This window comes from Rhipicephalus microplus, chromosome 2 (assembly GCF_043290135.1).
Source record: "Rhipicephalus microplus isolate Deutch F79 chromosome 2, USDA_Rmic, whole genome shotgun sequence".
Lineage (NCBI taxonomy): Eukaryota > Metazoa > Arthropoda > Arachnida > Ixodida > Ixodidae > Rhipicephalus > Rhipicephalus microplus.
The window spans coordinates 294429610-294446844 of NC_134701.1; the positions used below are offsets into that span (position 1 = coordinate 294429610).

Below are 17235 nucleotides of genomic sequence, written 5' to 3' on the forward strand. Positions count from 1 at the left end.
ATCCTTAGGTGATCATTGTGTTGCTCACACTGTCCACCTATCGCCTGTCCTATGCATTATGTGGCCTGGCTAAGTCCATTTTTTGTTGCTTGATGTAAGATATATAATTTCTGCTACCCCTGTTTAGTCTCAGACCTATCCTGCCATCCTCTGATGTCCTAATCTTACTTTTACAATTTTCCCTTCCATTGCACACTTCGTGGTCATTAACATTTACTTCAGGTTCTTTGCTATTCTCCATCTTTCACCGCGTAAGATACAACTGAATGTCGTCCCAAGTCACAACCACATAACCAGTGCTCTCCTAAACACTGAACTCTAAAAAACAGTTTTGCAGATGCTTTGGCCTACTGTTACAAAATGCGGCATGACTCATGTTCTCAGGTATGTTGTTTAGTTACTTGCATGCTCAGCTACCTAATTTGAAATATCCCTCTGGATTTTCAGTACATGTTTGCAAAACACTTAAAGACGGAACACGTGCGCTGTGCTTAGGATTCCGGAGTGGTTCAACAAACAACGTAGTTATTGCGAAGTGGGAGCCTTCACCTTTTTAAAAAAACAAGCACCAATCACCATCATTTATAGCATTTAAATGCCAAACTTCAAGGCTACAAAAAACACTGCAGAAACCTTCTTCTATATGCAAAAACACTCAACAGTTCATGAAGGACGCAGGAAACACTTAAAATATATTGTAATTGACTTTTGAACAGTGCTGAATTGTAGGTGGGCCAGTTGGTACATATTTTAGCGTAAAACATTATTCAAGAATAGAACAATCAAATAAGGGCATACACAACTCAGTGCTGGCGCTGAATTTTCATTATCAATTGACAAGTAACAAATAAGAATATACGTGATGTCATAGAAAAAGCAAGGCGACCCGTCTATAGCAACAGTTTTATCGCAGGCACAATCACCAGAGAAATGAATTAATCCTGTGTAACGGCAACATAGGGACCACTGAAGCAATCTTTCTTTTGGAAATTTCAAAATATCTGATCCTGTCCAGATACCAACCTATCCTTTGGCACTGATCTAATGTAGGATGGCAGGCGGACTCAATGACATGCATGGCTGATGTGCTCCCGGAAGAAGAACATCCTAGGCCCTGTTACCAAGTATTTTGGGGCCAAAGAAACAAGAACAATGCCCAATCACTCGGCTATCTTTTCAAACTTGTGGTTCTACACCATGGATGTAGATGAGCACTGCAATTCTCTTGTTCTCCCTTCATAGCTCTCATGCGGGTGGTGTCTTCAAGACTGTCTTAAAGCTTGCAGCCTATGCTGCGGGAAAATAATGCTGGAAAACCATTCAAATGCAGACAGCTTGTTTGATCAAGGCTTTTTTGAAACACAGGATCTAGACAACAGTTTTTGCTGGCAGATGTGGCCACTGTATCCTTGGCAAGTTTAGATGAGCATATATGAATGACACGAGACCTTTTTTGTGGTCACATGACATAGGTGCTCAGCACCAAAGCACACATTTAGATACAGAAACTGGATTTTATTATTTGAGCAGACCTCGTTTGCTGAGATAAAGTTGCTTATGTTTTCTGCAAATACTCGCAAAAGTCATCGCTATTTTGCCATTTTTAGCACGCCTTGTATGTGATCATTAATGAAAAATAACACAGGACTTGTTTCTGAGCTAGTTGTTCTATAGCTTGAAAAAAATATACTTAAACCTCATTATAGCAATGAAGTATCTTGCATGAAAATAACATTATAACATTTCTATTGCAAGGCCAATATTCATTTGCTTCGTTATAACAAATATTTCGTTATATACAGGTTCATTATATGGAGGTTTCATTAAGTGTAGGTATCACACAACAAAAAAAGATGTCGAACTTGGTGTCTCGACTTTGTCCCATATCTATTTTCCTTGAACACATTTTCCCCTGGATGCAGACTTCTGCTATGGCCACTAAGGTCACTCAGCAGAGATCACACTTGCTGCACATGTTGCAGATTGCCGTCCTACATTCGATCAGCGATCAAGTGATGGGGCGTGAACTACGGGAAGCTTTTCTCAAAAGAAATAAAAATTGTGTCAGTGGTCCTGCCTTTATCCTTACACGGAAGGAACGCAGTTTTCTCAGGTGCTACATGGAATCGCAATTGTGCTAGTCGTGGATTCGTAAGTGCCACCTTGCTGTTTCTGTTGGGACAGATTTATATTAAAAAAAATTAAAGCATTAACTTCAACACAGACGTCAGACAAGGTAGGGTGCCAACTGCCAACAGAGAGCTTTTATTGAGCAAAACAAACATAAAGCTTATGATAACAGAGGGGTGGGGTTAGCGAGGAATATTGTTGCATGTGGTACTGTCGATAGGGGCAGATGTACTGGATTAAGATTGCTGTAGGAAGCTGCATTTGAATTCAGAAAGGATCAGTGATGAGACACTGGCACACATCGTGCCTTCACATTGTTCTAAATGTCTCAAAAGTGTCTCAAGCGAGAACATCTTACTTGGTGACTTGAAGCAGAGGTACACACCTGCATTTGGCACAGTGAATTACCACACTGCTGCTGTGCTTTTATCATCTGTCCCTTGAACAACTGCAACTATCTTCCTTTCAAACAACACTCCTCCTTTATCGTAAGCTATATACTGCACATACAATCAAACAGGGTACGTACAGGTTTCATAAGAAAGAAAGTAATATTACCCAGGTCTTGTTGCAGGTTTCTTAAGGACTTAAAGTACCCTTAAGATGTGAATTTTTCGCTCTAAAATTTTAAAAATGGCCAATTTCTATGCCATTCCAATAAATAAAGGAACATCCTAATTATAAAAAAAACGTATGATCTTGATAACTTCTCAAGGTCACCAGAATGAATGTTCACAAAAGTGATTGATATTTTCCCACTATAGGTTTGAAGTTCACGAACTATATTCAGGGTGTTCATTATATAGTATTTTTCAACTTTATAAAGATAAGTAAATGTATATCACAATGATGTTAATAATTAGCCTGGATCACCTTTGCAAGTCTCAAACAGTATGAAAAAAGCTCACAACACATAATGACCTCGTACAATAGCGGTTAAGATTTCTCCAGTATAAGCTTGGTGATGTTCACCAAACATATCCAGAACTTTCAGCATAATGCTATTTTACTTACCCAAAGGTAAACAAATATAAAGAATTATGCACTTGACATCATCTATGGGGAGCGCTACTGACGAGGTCGCCATACTGCAGGTGCGCGGACCTGCAGAATGACCACTTCCTCGATTTCATATTCTACAAGCAAGAAACTTTCAACACATGACTGTGCGTTTTTTTAATGTAAGGAAAACCTAGAAAGCCATGGAGGGAGTGCAAAGCACTGTGCTTGGGAGACTGGAAAGCTAGGCGAGTACAGATTTTGCCTTCGGTGTCTGGCTGTGTCAGACCTGGTGGCACCGCGAAAATATAGCATGAATGTTGCCGAGTGAGAACCTTGGTTGGCACAGTTAGCGCTCCTTTTCAGCAGGCACTGGACTTCATTTATTTGCAATGCGCTCATGCTGCTCAAACTGAGCGGTTACCAGGCATAGATGTGGTGCTGGCGTCTTGCACAACTAATGAGAGGACATTTTGATATCATAAGCGTCCTTCTTTGCGCAGATTCGCTTGTCTAATTGCATTGAATGCTTCGCCCTCATTGTGTTTTTTTTTTTACTTCGGTGTAGCTTTGCAAAATAGAACCATGCAGGCTCGTGCCGCATTACTGCTTTTGGAATGGGGAGTTTGTCATGTAATGTGGTCTACCACATTAGTGAGGCCGCAATATCCATGTGAGCTGGCACTGCTAAAAAAATTCAAGGATTTTCAAGGAGGGGGAAAAATTACAGGACTTTCAAGGGCCTTGAAAATACATTTTTCAAATTCAAGGGTTTACAAGGATTCCAAGGACCTGACTGCACCCTGATCAAAGCTTTGCAGGCAGTCAGCACCAATCCTAGTGTGATGTTGCCTTGTCCATGTTTAAATTAACACTGCATTTATAAGGAAGGAGATGGATTACATGTCCATTCCTATTTATTTAGTAAAGTGATAATCAAAATTGAGCCGTCAGTCAGCACTGTGTCTTGTGCTCTCATCCCCCTTTGCATGCCCAGTACCCAAACGCTTGTTCTTTCTACTGAGACCCATCATTAGAGTGATGTGCAAAAAGCGGTCACACAAAGCACCACCACACCGCCAAAGGCTAAAGAGGCTGTGTCACTGGCTGTGAACTCACACAGGGTAGTTTTCCTTCCCAGCATACTTTTAACTAGCCCAGCTGTCACAACAAACTCTGAAAATAACACTGAGCATGCTCGAGTGTGAAAGGCATCCAGGCAGTTGCTTGCACGTGAGTGCAAGCTCAGGATATGCATCACTGTGCGCGCCACAGCTTCGTGGTCACATGTGGGCCAAGGAAGTGATGCCACTGTGCAGCTCAAAAGTCACTTCCAACGAAAACTGGTGCGACATTACCTAGAATATATGACTCTCTGAAAGCGTATCATGCTTCCAGGAGAAATAAACTTTTGAGACAAAGAATATGCGATCTTATCTGCCTGCCACCCCTGGTGCACTTTGGTTTTTTTTTTTTTTTTTTTTTGAAAAGCCGGTATTATTCAGCTCCTCTTTCTGCACTGAAACACCTCGACCCAGCAATGTCACCATCTGATTATTTCTGAAGCCAACATATTTCACATAACGAAATATGTTAGGAGCTGTCACCAATCTTGAAACCCATTTATATGGCGATCACAACACTGTATGTAAACATGCAATCATGACTTACACATTCACTATCTCTTTTGCATTGACAACTGAAGAGTGGTTCTGAGCGGTCAGTAATAAACGTTCACCAGGTCCCAGTGGATAGTCCTCCAGTGATACAGGTGGCACTGGTTCATTCTGCGAATACGACCATCTGTGAATGTCGCCCCAGGAACAGAGAACACCCAGGCAGAGCCACCTCACCTGTATCCATTCCCGCAAGCTGCTCAAGTTGTAGCTCGCCCAAAGGCCACCATAATGACTTTCTCTGCAAGTGAAAACAGATCTACTTGAAAGCTACGTTGCTGGCTGTTCGGCAAACTGAACAAGGTTGTTCCTTTCAACAAAACTTCGTACACAGAAAGACAGTGCATAGTGCCCCTTGGAAGAGATTACCGTAAAATGCCATGCAAGCACCCCCCAACTCCCTACGGTGAAGGATAATTCGACCAGATTTAAGCGCTTGCTCGGTCCGAAATCAGTTATTGACGCTTATTTCAGATCTCCCCCCCCCCCTCGAAAAAAAAGAAAGGGGGCGTTTGCTGGGCACTTGCTGGTCATTTTATGGTAGTCACTTTTTTCAGACCTCCCAGAAAAAAGAGAAGAGGGGGGCTTCCTTGCCAGTTTACGGTAGGTGCAAGTCTGAGTATGGATGAATGTCAAGGGGTGTTAGCAGATGTAGTATGACCATTACAGTGATGGAAGGGACATTTTGCTTTTCAGGGCAGATTCTAGAGCAGAAAAAATGATGCTTTGGAGCAGGCTTAAGTGTCTTCGGAGCAGAAAAAAAATGCTATAGCTTAGTGTTGCTATGGGTGTTTTCGGAGCAGATGCATGTTCCTAATGACTCCTGCAGTGTAAAACATCACTTAAACAACAAAAAATGTTTATATTTATTATTAGACACACCATATTCTAATATTCAGCTACTATACTAGCCATATAGTAGTATCATTGGTGTAAATAATGGGGGGGGGGGGGGGGGGGTCAAGGGAGTCCGGACTTTCCTTATGTTTAGGGGAAGACAGCCCTTACAAGTACCCCCCTAGAGATTTAGCTTTAACACGTTATATAATTGAGTAAACAGTTCAGTATAGCACAATTAACTTTTTAAAAGGCTTCTTATCTGTTACTGCATACCTGTGTTAAAAGCCCCTCAGCTGTGTGAATTTTGTAAATCTCAAAAAGGTAAAAAAAAAGAGACTGAATAGAACAATGCAATTACTTGATCTCGGACCCCGTGCTCGTTTTTTGTAAATTCTATTTGAAAGCATGGTTTAATTCTTGCATAAATAACAATAAAATCAATATTAAAAATACGAATTGGTCACCATGGTCTGATATGTGTCACCCCTTGTGATTTTTCTGGATTTACGTGACTGAGTAGCGTGCTGGGACTATAGTGTGAACACCTTGTTTTTGGTTTCGCTAAGGCTCACGGGGTGGTCCTATGGTTCAACTTCATTCTTTTTAGTTTGCCAATATCCTTTCCGAGCAGGTTTGGAGCAGCATTTCTCTTTCGGAGCAGTTTGGAGCAATTGGAGCAGCACTTCCATCACTGCCATTATATTGTACAGGCAACTATGAACAAGGGTCAGTACTCACGCTCATAAGTAATTTTTTTGTGCTAGGAATTCTACGTGTGTTTTTATACTTTTGTGTACGTAGCACTGTTATTCCTGTGCTACAGAAACCTGTTTGTTTATTGAAGCCTGCATTTATTGCAACCTATCATCATCATCATCAGCCTGACTACGTCTACTGCAGGACAAAGGCCTCTCCCATGTTCTGCCACTCAACTCGGTACTGTGCTTGCCATTTTATACCCGCAAACTTCTTAATCTCATTTGCCACATAAATTTCTGTCATCCCTAACCCATTTGCCTTCTCTGGGAATCCAGTCAGTTACCCTTAATGACCAGCAGTTATCCTGCCTACGTGTTACATGCCCGGCCCATGTACATTTCTACTTCTTCATTTCAACTACGATATCCTTAACCCCGGTTTGTTCCCTGACTCACTCTGCTCTCTAGTCTTTTAAGGTTACACCTATCATTTTATTTTCCATCGCTCGCTGCATCGTCTTCAATTTAAGCTGAATCCTCTTTGTAAGTCTCCAGGTCATGACGGCAATCTAGCCTGTCATGATTTGAGAGTGCTTGCCAAATGTGTTTCACCCCATTCTTATTCTTCTAGCTACTTCAATCTCGTGGTTCAACTCTGCGGTTATTACCTGTCCTAAGTAGACGTAGTCTTTTACAACTTCAAGTGCGCTATTACTCATCTCGAAGCGCTGTTCTCTTCGGATGTTGTTATAACCTTCCTGTAATCTATATATCACCCTAATAATCATGATCCTATAAGACTGTAGTATTAAGAAATAAATAAATAAATATTCTGCATATCTCATAGGTGTGCCCACACCGATCAGATTTGGGACGGGGGCGCTTGCTTGGTCACTGGCACTTATTTCAGAGCTGAAAAAAAGAGAGGTGCACTTGCTCGGGCGGGGGCGCTTGCTCCGCATTTTACAGTAAGACTTTTCAAGTAGAGTGTATCCCAGCTTTGTCTGTCCTAGGCTTATCTTTCGCAAAAGGTTGTTCCTGCCTACCCTCATTTTGGAACAGCGTCACGAAGTTGCTAGCTCAAATTGTAGTAATGTTAAAACATCACTCAATGAAATCGAATTTTATCAAGTTTCTGATCTAATAAGGAATTTTTACTACCTGGCAGGTTATAAATGTTTTCATCGATAAGGGCTCAATGTTATCAACACAAATTAACAAATTAACTTTGCCACCAAAGCTAACTTAATGAAGTTTTTCTTGAAGTATTAGTAAGAAAGCAGTGATTTCATTCTAACTTTGGCATAAACAGGTTTTTCAACAAGTGTCTGCTCTAACACTAAAGGATAAAATATACTTTGTCACGGCTCACGCTTTATTTAGACAAGACTGCATACCATGCCCATGCATAGAACAATGGCCTCAGCAGCGAGTAGAATCCTTAAGAATTGTGCTTTCCTGAGCTTGTTATTTGCGCAAAGCGAGGAGGGTTTTTTTCTCTCGAACAATTTTTCTCAGCAATGAAGGAAGGCTACAAGGGCAGAGCTACTGCAAAGCAATCCTGTTCTGCATGCATTTCAAATTTAGTTTGAGTTTTTTAACTTTCCACGTCTCTCCTGCGACGGAGTTTCCATTATTTGAGCGGCTGTGCGGATGTAATAATATTGCATACCACTTGTTCTGTTTGCTTAGACAACCGGTGTAACGAAGACAATTAAAACAAAACACTGACCATGAATAAAGCAAAAAGTGAGGCATTTCGGCTCTTCTCCTTTGCTTTTATCGTAGTCAGCACCTTGGTTTATTGTCTTCATGTCTGTTTCTGAACAGACAGGTTTCGTGCAACTATTGATTTTATGGAGTAGTGGTGTTGTAAATGGATGGACAACACTTTGAAGCCTGCAGATTGGCGGCCGGGTGACCCGAATGGTCGCGGTAAGGTTTAGCCTTTTCGCCGCTTCCAGGGCCTGCGGGATGGCCCTACTTTGGCCTTCAAATTCTGAGCTAGCCAAAGCATCGAGCCAACGCGCCTCAAGGAAATCCGGGTTTTGGTGATAAAAAAAGCTATGTAATGTGTAATGATTTCCAAAGGATGTGTTTTATGTCTGCGTATGCCGTGAAACATTACTCATCAAAGCATTTTCTATCTTCAACTCTGACGAAGTCATAGATGCAACAGATGCTGTGAACAGGGGCAGGATAGTACAATAATGATTGGTGTTAGTGCACTGGAGTTCACTGTTTACAGACCACACTAGTACTGTTCCACTATTTGCTAGCACTGACTCTCTGTGTCAACTTGTTTTAATTGTAATAAGCAAAAAATAAATATGCAGTCTGTAAATATAAACCCAAGTTGTGATGCGCCTAAACAACAGCAAACTACGTACAGAAATTCGTATTGTTCATTTGCACAGTATCAAGGCTTGTCTATCAGGTAAAAGGTCAGTTTTTCTATTGAGTTATGACCAAAATTTGAAAATACAAAACCTATTCAAATTACGAAAAAATGTGTTAGATTCTGTCACTACAGATATTTTTTCTACTTCCACCAGTGTCATAATACATTTCGTCCAGTTGTCAGACTCTTTAAACAATTCATATAGCGTAAAGAAAAGCAGTGCGAAAAAAGATGGCAAGAAAGTGAACACAAGTGCTTTTGTGTCTTCTTTCTTGCACTACTATTACGGTATTATGAATTAGTACCAACTAACTCGCCTCTCAGTTTTGCATCTCTTCAAACAAAGCAAATTATAAGCTGTTTCCACTATACGCTTTGTGCACTGGTATGGTGGCGCCACCACTTGGCTCGCCTGGTCACTAGTAAGGAAAAAGGCATTTGCACCTCTTCTATAGGATCCCACGTATTTTGAATCAAACTTGGGCTTCTATTGCTCAACTACCAACTAGTGCAATCTCTCAACAGCACATCACACCAACGATGCAACACTTTTTCGTACTTCCACTGCTCTTCCACAGCCTCAGTTTTTTAAATTTATTTTTATCGCTGTGGGAGCACACACTGTGCAGACGGCAGTGCACTCAAGACTAGCTGTCCTTGTACCTTTCTTATATGGACGTTGCAACATTCAAATTGTGTTTTACGCACCAGAGGAGAACCTAGCATACAATGGAAATTTCTTGAACTACTGCACCTCGCACGATTGGTTTCCAACAAGTACTTTATTCATCTTTTCAGTAAACAAAACTGTTATTAAATGAAACATTATTTCCTGGTCCCTTCATGTTCCGTTTAATGACAGTCTACTGTTCATATATATACTTCCTGTGTGCACACTTCCTATATAAATTGGACTAACACTATGCTTCCATGCTTGATTTAAGATGCGTGTGATAGAGGATTGTAGCTGCAATGGCAAAAGTAATTAGATTATGAGAAATATGCTATTTTAATGCAGTTTCAAGTTTCTGATTATTTTTATATCATTCGTGAAATAAAAAAAATGCCAAGTGAACGTTGTTTGCTCAATTGCTCTAGTACTTTCACACATTATTATGCAGCTGTCCGAAACCTGTTAGAACATTAAAAAAGTTAACTTTTGGTTCTCTTGACAATTGTATAGTTGAGTGCTACAAGTCTTGAGCGAAGAATAAAGTGTGTTTTTAGAACATTTCCCAAGAAAACATATGGCTATTGTTGATGCACTGCTTAGGATTTTCAATAAAACAAAAAGACTGTGTCCTGCAACAAATTTTATTTCATCTGTGTAACAATGTTGGAGGCATGAGTGTAAAAACAGTACGCAGTGCATCAAGCACAAGCGTAGCAATAAAACACAGGTGTGCCATTCCCAAAGAAATAAAACAAAACAATCGATGTAGCAAACAGCATGGCTGTCTAGTTAGAACAGCATCAACAGTGCGAATATAAAACCAGAACAAAAAAATGAACTCAAAAACAGCTAGCAGTGGACACTTCATGCAAGACTTTTATGAGCCGCCCCCATCTTTTTTACGCCGCCGTTTAAGATGAGTAGTGCCACATGTACAGTCTGTTTCACACTTGGAGGAAATCTTGGAGAACATGAATTCGCGGTGCGGCCATCACTGCAGTCACACATGGGTAGCCGCTCATGCATGCTCAGACACTGAAGGGGCATCATAGTGTTGAACCACATTGGCTGCTACAGAGGCACGCAACTGCAGCGCTCACCTCACCGCATGCCATGCGCTCCGATACCTCCCCCAAGTATAGAACAGACTGCACAATTGTTAGCACGTTAACACACATGGCTAGAACGACAGAGTGTCATGCTTGGAACAGCACAAGCAACATCTGCAGTTCCAAATAGACCACAGCCGAGCATGAGCAGCGGCAATAAGGTGCATGGCTTGCAGCGTCCTTCCTTTTTTTTAATGCCGTGGCCCCGATAACTGCTTGGGCCGTCAGAAGTGCAGCCAACTGTAGAGCATCATTAAAGAATAATAATAATACCAATAAAGAAGTAATATCATACTGCGGAGAACAATTTACTTTTTTTTCACTCAATCAGAGCGCTTTAAATGGGCAAAGCAGTTTGTTGCATCTGTAATGATAAACGAGGATAAAAAATGCAAGCGAGGTGTGCCATTCTTGTCGCCCATGCTCAGGTGTGGTGTGCTTATGACTGCAGATGTCACTCGTGCAGTTCCGAATGTGATGCTCCAACTATTCTAGAAATGAGAATTGACCATCAAACAGCTCAAAGCAGTAGCGCACGAGGCAGGTTACGACGAGCATCTGTTCACAATTTGGTAGAAAAAAATTGTCAGCAACACAAACTGGACATCCTGTGCTATAGAGCACTTGTACTCTACGTATTATGGGAGTGGGTGGTTGAAATCTCATTTGGCTGGACCATAGAGAGCTTACATCGACTTGCTAACGGTCCTTACAGTCGGCTCTACTGGCTCAATGCATTTATTCAAATTCGTCAAAAACGTTTCAGGGTCCCTCCAATGGCAATAGACGTCTCACTGCAAAAGGTCGGAATGAAAAGATGCTACATCTTCTCTAAGGGCGCAGTGTGTGAAAAACGAATCACTGTTCAGCTAAAAAATTGTTGCAGAAAGATTGTGATGTAATCCTGAAAGAATGAAGGATCGAGCGCAGACATGCACAAGAAATGACAACCCTGCGGGCTGCATGTGCTTCGTGTGCAAACAATAAAGAAATGCTAGTAGTAGAAGAACGGAAGGCATACTTATCTAAGTGTAGAACCCTCTGTCCGATTCTCGACACGGCGGCAGCTACAATGGATTCCGGCATACCTGCAATGAATCGCAGTGCAAGTGGGTGTAAATAAAATACCTAGATCGTCACACTTCAAGAGCGTTCATTGCAAATATGTTCGCTTTCTCGGGGACTATCATACAGGCGTGTTTTTTTTTTTTTTTCTTAACCTTTGTCCTGCTATCCTTGAGAATTTCTAATGAATGACGGCAACAACCATGAGTTTTTCGTGTCTGACGTCTAATTGAGATCGCCTACCAAAGCTGCCAGCGTATCGTTACTGCGCGTTTCAAGCGCTGTCTTAGCATGAAATAGCAACCGATCGCTCGCTCGCCGGTAATAGTCAAGCATGCTTCGAGACCATCAAAAAAAAAAAAAAAGAGCAAGAGAACGCACGCACCCGTTCCCACAACGATCACGTCGTGGTCTGCGGGAAGGTCGTCCATGACCACCGTCGCCTACGAGTTTCGTTCACAATTCGAGAACTGCGTCAGACCATGAAGGAAGGCAAAACTGCGTCAGACTGCGTCACAGAACACGGCGTTCTCTGACTGCTGGATGGATTCATATGACCACAGAACACCTACGGCTGTACCACTGGTAGGTGTTCTGTGGTTGTACCACAAAACACCTATATCATATTAGAAAACTACTGTAGTAATCTAGGAATATACTGTAGCTATTATAGTTAACTAGAACAGAAGTCTTCTAGTTCACTATAGTAGCTATATACTCCCTTTTAGAAAATGGAAACTGTGCTTTTGACTAACGCCTCCTAGATTTCCTGTGCCTGCCGGATTATCGGCGGTCACTTGGGAAGCGGCGGTCGTCGGAACTACAGTGGTGGCGCTACTCATGTAGGAGTGTCTTCAAATAGGTTTTTACGTTTTTGAAACATATATGCAACATAATTAACGTAAAAAATTATAAAGGCGCAAACGTAATTAAAATAACCCTAAGTGGGTGACGCCGTCATTCAACAAGCAATATTTCAATACAAGGCATTTTCTGAAATTAGTAGCAAATGCCAAAACTGCCAATCTTAAAAGCCAAGTACAAAGACCCTTATTCCTACGTAGGCAACGCCGCTATAGATGACCGGCCTTTTTTGTTCATCTGGCAGGCACAGGAAATCTAGGAGACGTTGCTTTGACCAACGCCTCCTTTAGGAAGATGCCTGCCGCATGAGCAGAAAAACAGCTGCCGCACTCTTTTCCTCTTTTGTTTTAAAATGTTCTCGGTCGCTAGCGTCACCTGTGGCAGACGGTGCAACAACGCAACACTTTACATAGCCTCAAAAACAGTGATGCACAGTTGCAGGTCTCGAACAACTCTCGACTGACGCGCCTCTATGGGCTGTAGATGAAAAACGCTTAGCTGGTACCGCTCGTCGCCGTGATGATGGATGAATGGATGGATAAATAGATATGGCTGAACCCTTTAGATTGGGCGGTGGCTAGCGCCACCAAGCCGTAATACTTAATAAATCAAAAACTATATTTTTTTTTTCCTTAAAAAGTGAGTTTGAGGATTCGTACTTTGCAGTGAAGAGTTTAATTTTCACTTGTGCCTTGACTTTAGCCACCAATCACATAACCTCCTTCTAGTTAAGTCTACCCGCTTAAAGTCTATTTTGCCCTCCCGGTCCCTAAACCCCTGCCGCATATTATAGCGGCATACCCCTGCCGCATATTATAGCGGCAGAGGTATTGATGATATAAATGATATTGTCGGTCGCGAGTGCCACCGCACGGAGCTTGTTTAAAACGGAAGGCAGGCCAACTCCGCTGGGAGCGCGAGCCATTTCTCAGGCATCTATCTAGAGGAGGCGTTGCTTTGACAATGCAACGAAAAATAAGAATAGCGGTGGCGTTGTGAACTAACTTATCTGACCTAGAGAAGGCGCTAGTAAGCCTATCATCATCATTGCGTTAGGGCATTATGACGGTTGGTAGCATAGAGTTGTTGGTAGGTGTTAGGTGTTCTGTGGTTGACATGGCAGTGAATGCACACATGTTGCTGTGAATGTTCTGTTCATAGCCGACTTTGGTCCTGTAGTGTGCCTTCTCTGGTGGAAATGTGCTCAGCGAAACTCGTCTCATAATGGTACGATGGCCGCGCGTTCAACGGCGTAGCTTTGAAGATTTCCGTCGCATTCGTAATGTCCGTCGGGAACCTTCAGATCCAGAATATGGTATTGTTATAGACAGATGTTCAGATGTTTTCTACGAAAGCACAAAGTGCTCGAGTGACATCGAAACTGCTCTGCAGTCAAGTCGAAACACTAGAAACTGCGCGGAGCGGTTTGTGCGTCATCTCTGTATAATTGTATTCGCCGACAGCCAGCCAGCTCACTTGGTGTTGTCGTTACGGCATCGTGGTATTTGTGCGCCGATTTGTGAACAAGTGTTGTTTCGCAGGACCGGATAAGAGGCTTGTCGACTAGCGTCCGCAACTCGCCGCTGCCTTCGCCGACACCCAACCACCTCGAGAAACGCAGCGCCAAGGACAAGGGATCCAAGTTCCTGAGGCGACTGATTCATGTGCGACACATGGACTTTCAGTTTGCCATGTGGCAAATGCTCTACCTCTTCGTTTCACCGCAGAAAGTGTGAGATTCTTGATTTTGTTGGACTTATCGTGGCTTTACTGAATAACCATGTTACACGCTGCTTAAGGCCACTCGACGTAGACCTGCTCAATGGTAGCCTTACATTGTGCCCCACAAACAACGAAGTGAACGAATACGATCACCCCAAAAATATAATTGAGCTTTATAGACGTTCGCTCGTAAATGAGTTCTTTTTACAGCGAAGGCTGTTACGAGATCAGAACACGGGTCACGTGCGGCGCTGTAGTTGCCCGCCACCTTCGGTGTCCCTAACCAGTGTCACAAGATATAAGAAAAAAAGAAAAAAAAAACGCCAGACAGTCGCAGCGAAAGGTGGAAGAGCGGCCTTTCAGAGCCTTTTGTAAACACTTGTTTTCTAAACCCACTACGCCATAAATAATCATAATTTTTCTGTAGTAGGCCAGTGTTCGCTATGCTATCCTTCGTCATTTTTCTGAGAAGCACGGTATCCAGTTAACACTTGCAAGAAATTTTGTGCTAATTGTTCTTGCAGTGGCTAACAACAACGAGGAATTATGCCTGACGTTGGTATGCGGCACATTGAATAGGTGATCAAGAACAAGATTTTGTAATGGATTGGAGCATTGGACGACACAATCGTTACGCTATTCGCATTTTGTGATGCCTGGTTGTTCCTTTGCAGGTCTAAAATGCTATTTTACTCATATTAACGTGGTTCCTTTCCTGATATCAAGCCTGCCTAAGGCGAGATTGCGAACAAGACCCAAGCACCAGTGTGGCTCAGTGGTAGAATACTGGGTTGGCACGCAGCGTACCCTGGTTCGAGCCCCACTGTGTCCTTGGGGTTTTTCACTTACTGAGTCTTTCTGTTTTAAATGCAGAGCATTTCTTAGTCGCACCATGTCACCTGTCATCGGCGTCCACACCCTCACTGCGCGTACTCGGCTCCCCTTCCTCTCTCCCTTGTCATCCCCTCTCTCTCCCCCTCTTTCGCTTGACTTCACGCTTTGCTTGACTTGAGTAGATGTGATGGAAGCAACAGTACCTTCAACCAGTACTGGGGCACAACCCTACATCATTGTCCCACCATTCGTTCAAGGCAACATTACCTCACCGTCTTCAGCCTCAACAACAGCAAGCAACGCAGAAGACTAGGCTGCGAAGAGACAAGCATACGACGCTGAACGCTAGCATTTGAAGTGAGCTGCGGATGCTTCACTTGTGGAACGAGAAGCAGCTGCGAAACGGCAATGCCGAGCTGCGGATTCCAAACTTCATGCACGAGAAGCAGCTGCGAAACGGCAATGCGGAGTTGTGAATTCCGAACTTCATGCACGAGAAAAAGCGGCGAAACGTGAGCAGCGAGCTTTAAGACCAGAGGTACGTTAGCGAGAAGCGGTGTGCAATCGTTGTCAACGAGAGACGGCTCCGGAAGCTGCTCGTGAACACGAGCGCGCTGCGAAAAGGGCGGGGTGAGCCAAGCAGTTTGTGTAGCGGGCCGCTCGTTTCAAACGCGACTTCGGAGACCACAGCTTCGGACTCGGCTGTAAGGTGTGCGACCAACTGTGGTTTGACAACAACCTCACTCTGCGATGCATTTACTCGAGTTCCCCTTGTGGGAAGGTACGGGTGGCTTTTTTTCTTTTTTCATTTGATAGTGGTTACGGACACTGGCGACAGCGGACAGCTATGGGGACGGCGTGTGGGACCCAAGTTGGGATCTCACAACACAGGGGTGCAATAGCTGCGCCAATTTGACACAATTACTCATTTGTGTGCCAGGCTGCGCCAAAATGTCCGACCAGCCTCAAAATTTTCTCACCTGCCCTAATTTGAGCAAGGAATGGAGGCCCCTTTGGCCACCTGTAGTTTGTGTCATCATTCACTCCAAGCGGGCAGACCCTAACTCTGAACTGCGGTGTAAGATAGTTGTTCATTAGGCCAAGACACTCATGAAGTGCGATTGACCAGACGAAGTAACAAGGCCGCACGCCCATCTGTTCGCTGACCGCAGCGGATATCTACAGGCGGGATGGCGCAACTTCAAAAGACAAATATGTGTTGCTGTAGCCGGCAACACTTCGCGGGAGATATGAATTTTCTAGTCGGCAAACACAGCCATAACATGTTGGGAACCGTTAGGAACTAAAGCTTTAAGCGTACAAACTCGGAAGTATGTAGAATTTGAGGTATTGTATGACATTTCTGCAGCTGTAAAAAATCTAACAAAGCTGTGAGCCAGATTTTTTTTTCCAGTTTTATGAATCTCATGGTCATCATCTTGGGAGATCCACATTTGAATCCTCAGACTCTGTCAAACATTTTGACAGGCGTGGCGAATTTTAATGTGGACCTCATCATTGTTTGCTCAGTGGTGTGACTAAAGAAAATACTACTTTTGTTGATATAGCAGTGCCCATATTCACTCTGCATGATTTAGGGAATGTAATGGCTTGTACATATATTTTTTTCTAAATCTAAGCCTTGTTTCTCAAACTGCTCCGAATTTGGTCTTTCGTGATAAAAAAATGAATGTTTTTTTATTGTAACCTGCTCCAAATTCGGATTTTAGTGCTTCAAAAGTAACATTTTGCTGCTTTAAAAGTTGTCCCAAATTCTATTTTGGTTGTTGCACACCTGTATAACAGCTTTTACTGTAAGAAAATACCCAGGGCACAATGGTATTTGAACCTAGTGCACTGCATGCCAGCCCAGCATTCTACCACTGAGCCACGCTGCTTATTGAAACTTGTTTCCAAACTGGCTTTAGGCAGACTTGATGTGGGAGAGGAGTCTCGTTAATATGAATGGCAAAGCGTTTTAGAACATCAAAGGAACAACCAGGCATCACACAATGGTAATCGCGTAACGAGTGGGCCGTCCAATGCATCAACCTGTTACAAAAGCTTGTTCTTGATCACTTAATAACTGTAGCGCATACCCACTTGCAGCATATTTCTGCATCGCTGTCAGCCACTGCATAAAAAAAATGCGAGAAATTCATAGCAGTTGTGTAGTGAATATCGCGCTTCTCTAAAAAGTGACGAAGGATAGCATAGTGAATGG

At 42.8% G+C, this 17235-nt stretch overlaps 2 protein-coding genes across 2 annotated transcripts in view; one reads left to right on the forward strand and one right to left on the reverse strand.

The window, feature by feature from the left end:
* Rep (Rab escort protein) overlaps positions 1–12147 on the reverse strand; it is a 50933-nt gene extending 38786 nt beyond the window's left edge. The window contains exons 1-4 of the mRNA XM_037429481.2: positions 11977–12147; positions 11548–11614; positions 4983–5046; positions 4801–4916 (exon numbers count right to left, since the gene is read on the reverse strand). Of these exons, the coding sequence (XP_037285378.1) occupies positions 4801–4916; positions 4983–5046; positions 11548–11614; positions 11977–12022 (293 nt within the window). The 5' untranslated portion in view covers positions 12023–12147. The remainder of the gene's footprint in view (positions 1–4800; positions 4917–4982; positions 5047–11547; positions 11615–11976) is intronic.
* A 1350-nt stretch (positions 12148–13497) lies between these two features.
* Positions 13498–17235, forward strand: part of Unc50 (Unc50 RNA binding protein) — a 34245-nt gene continuing 30507 nt past the window's right edge. Inside the window, exons 1-2 of the mRNA XM_037429499.2 lie at positions 13498–13682; positions 13997–14187. Coding sequence (XP_037285396.1) covers positions 13680–13682; positions 13997–14187 — 194 coding nt within the window. The 5' untranslated portion in view covers positions 13498–13679. The remainder of the gene's footprint in view (positions 13683–13996; positions 14188–17235) is intronic.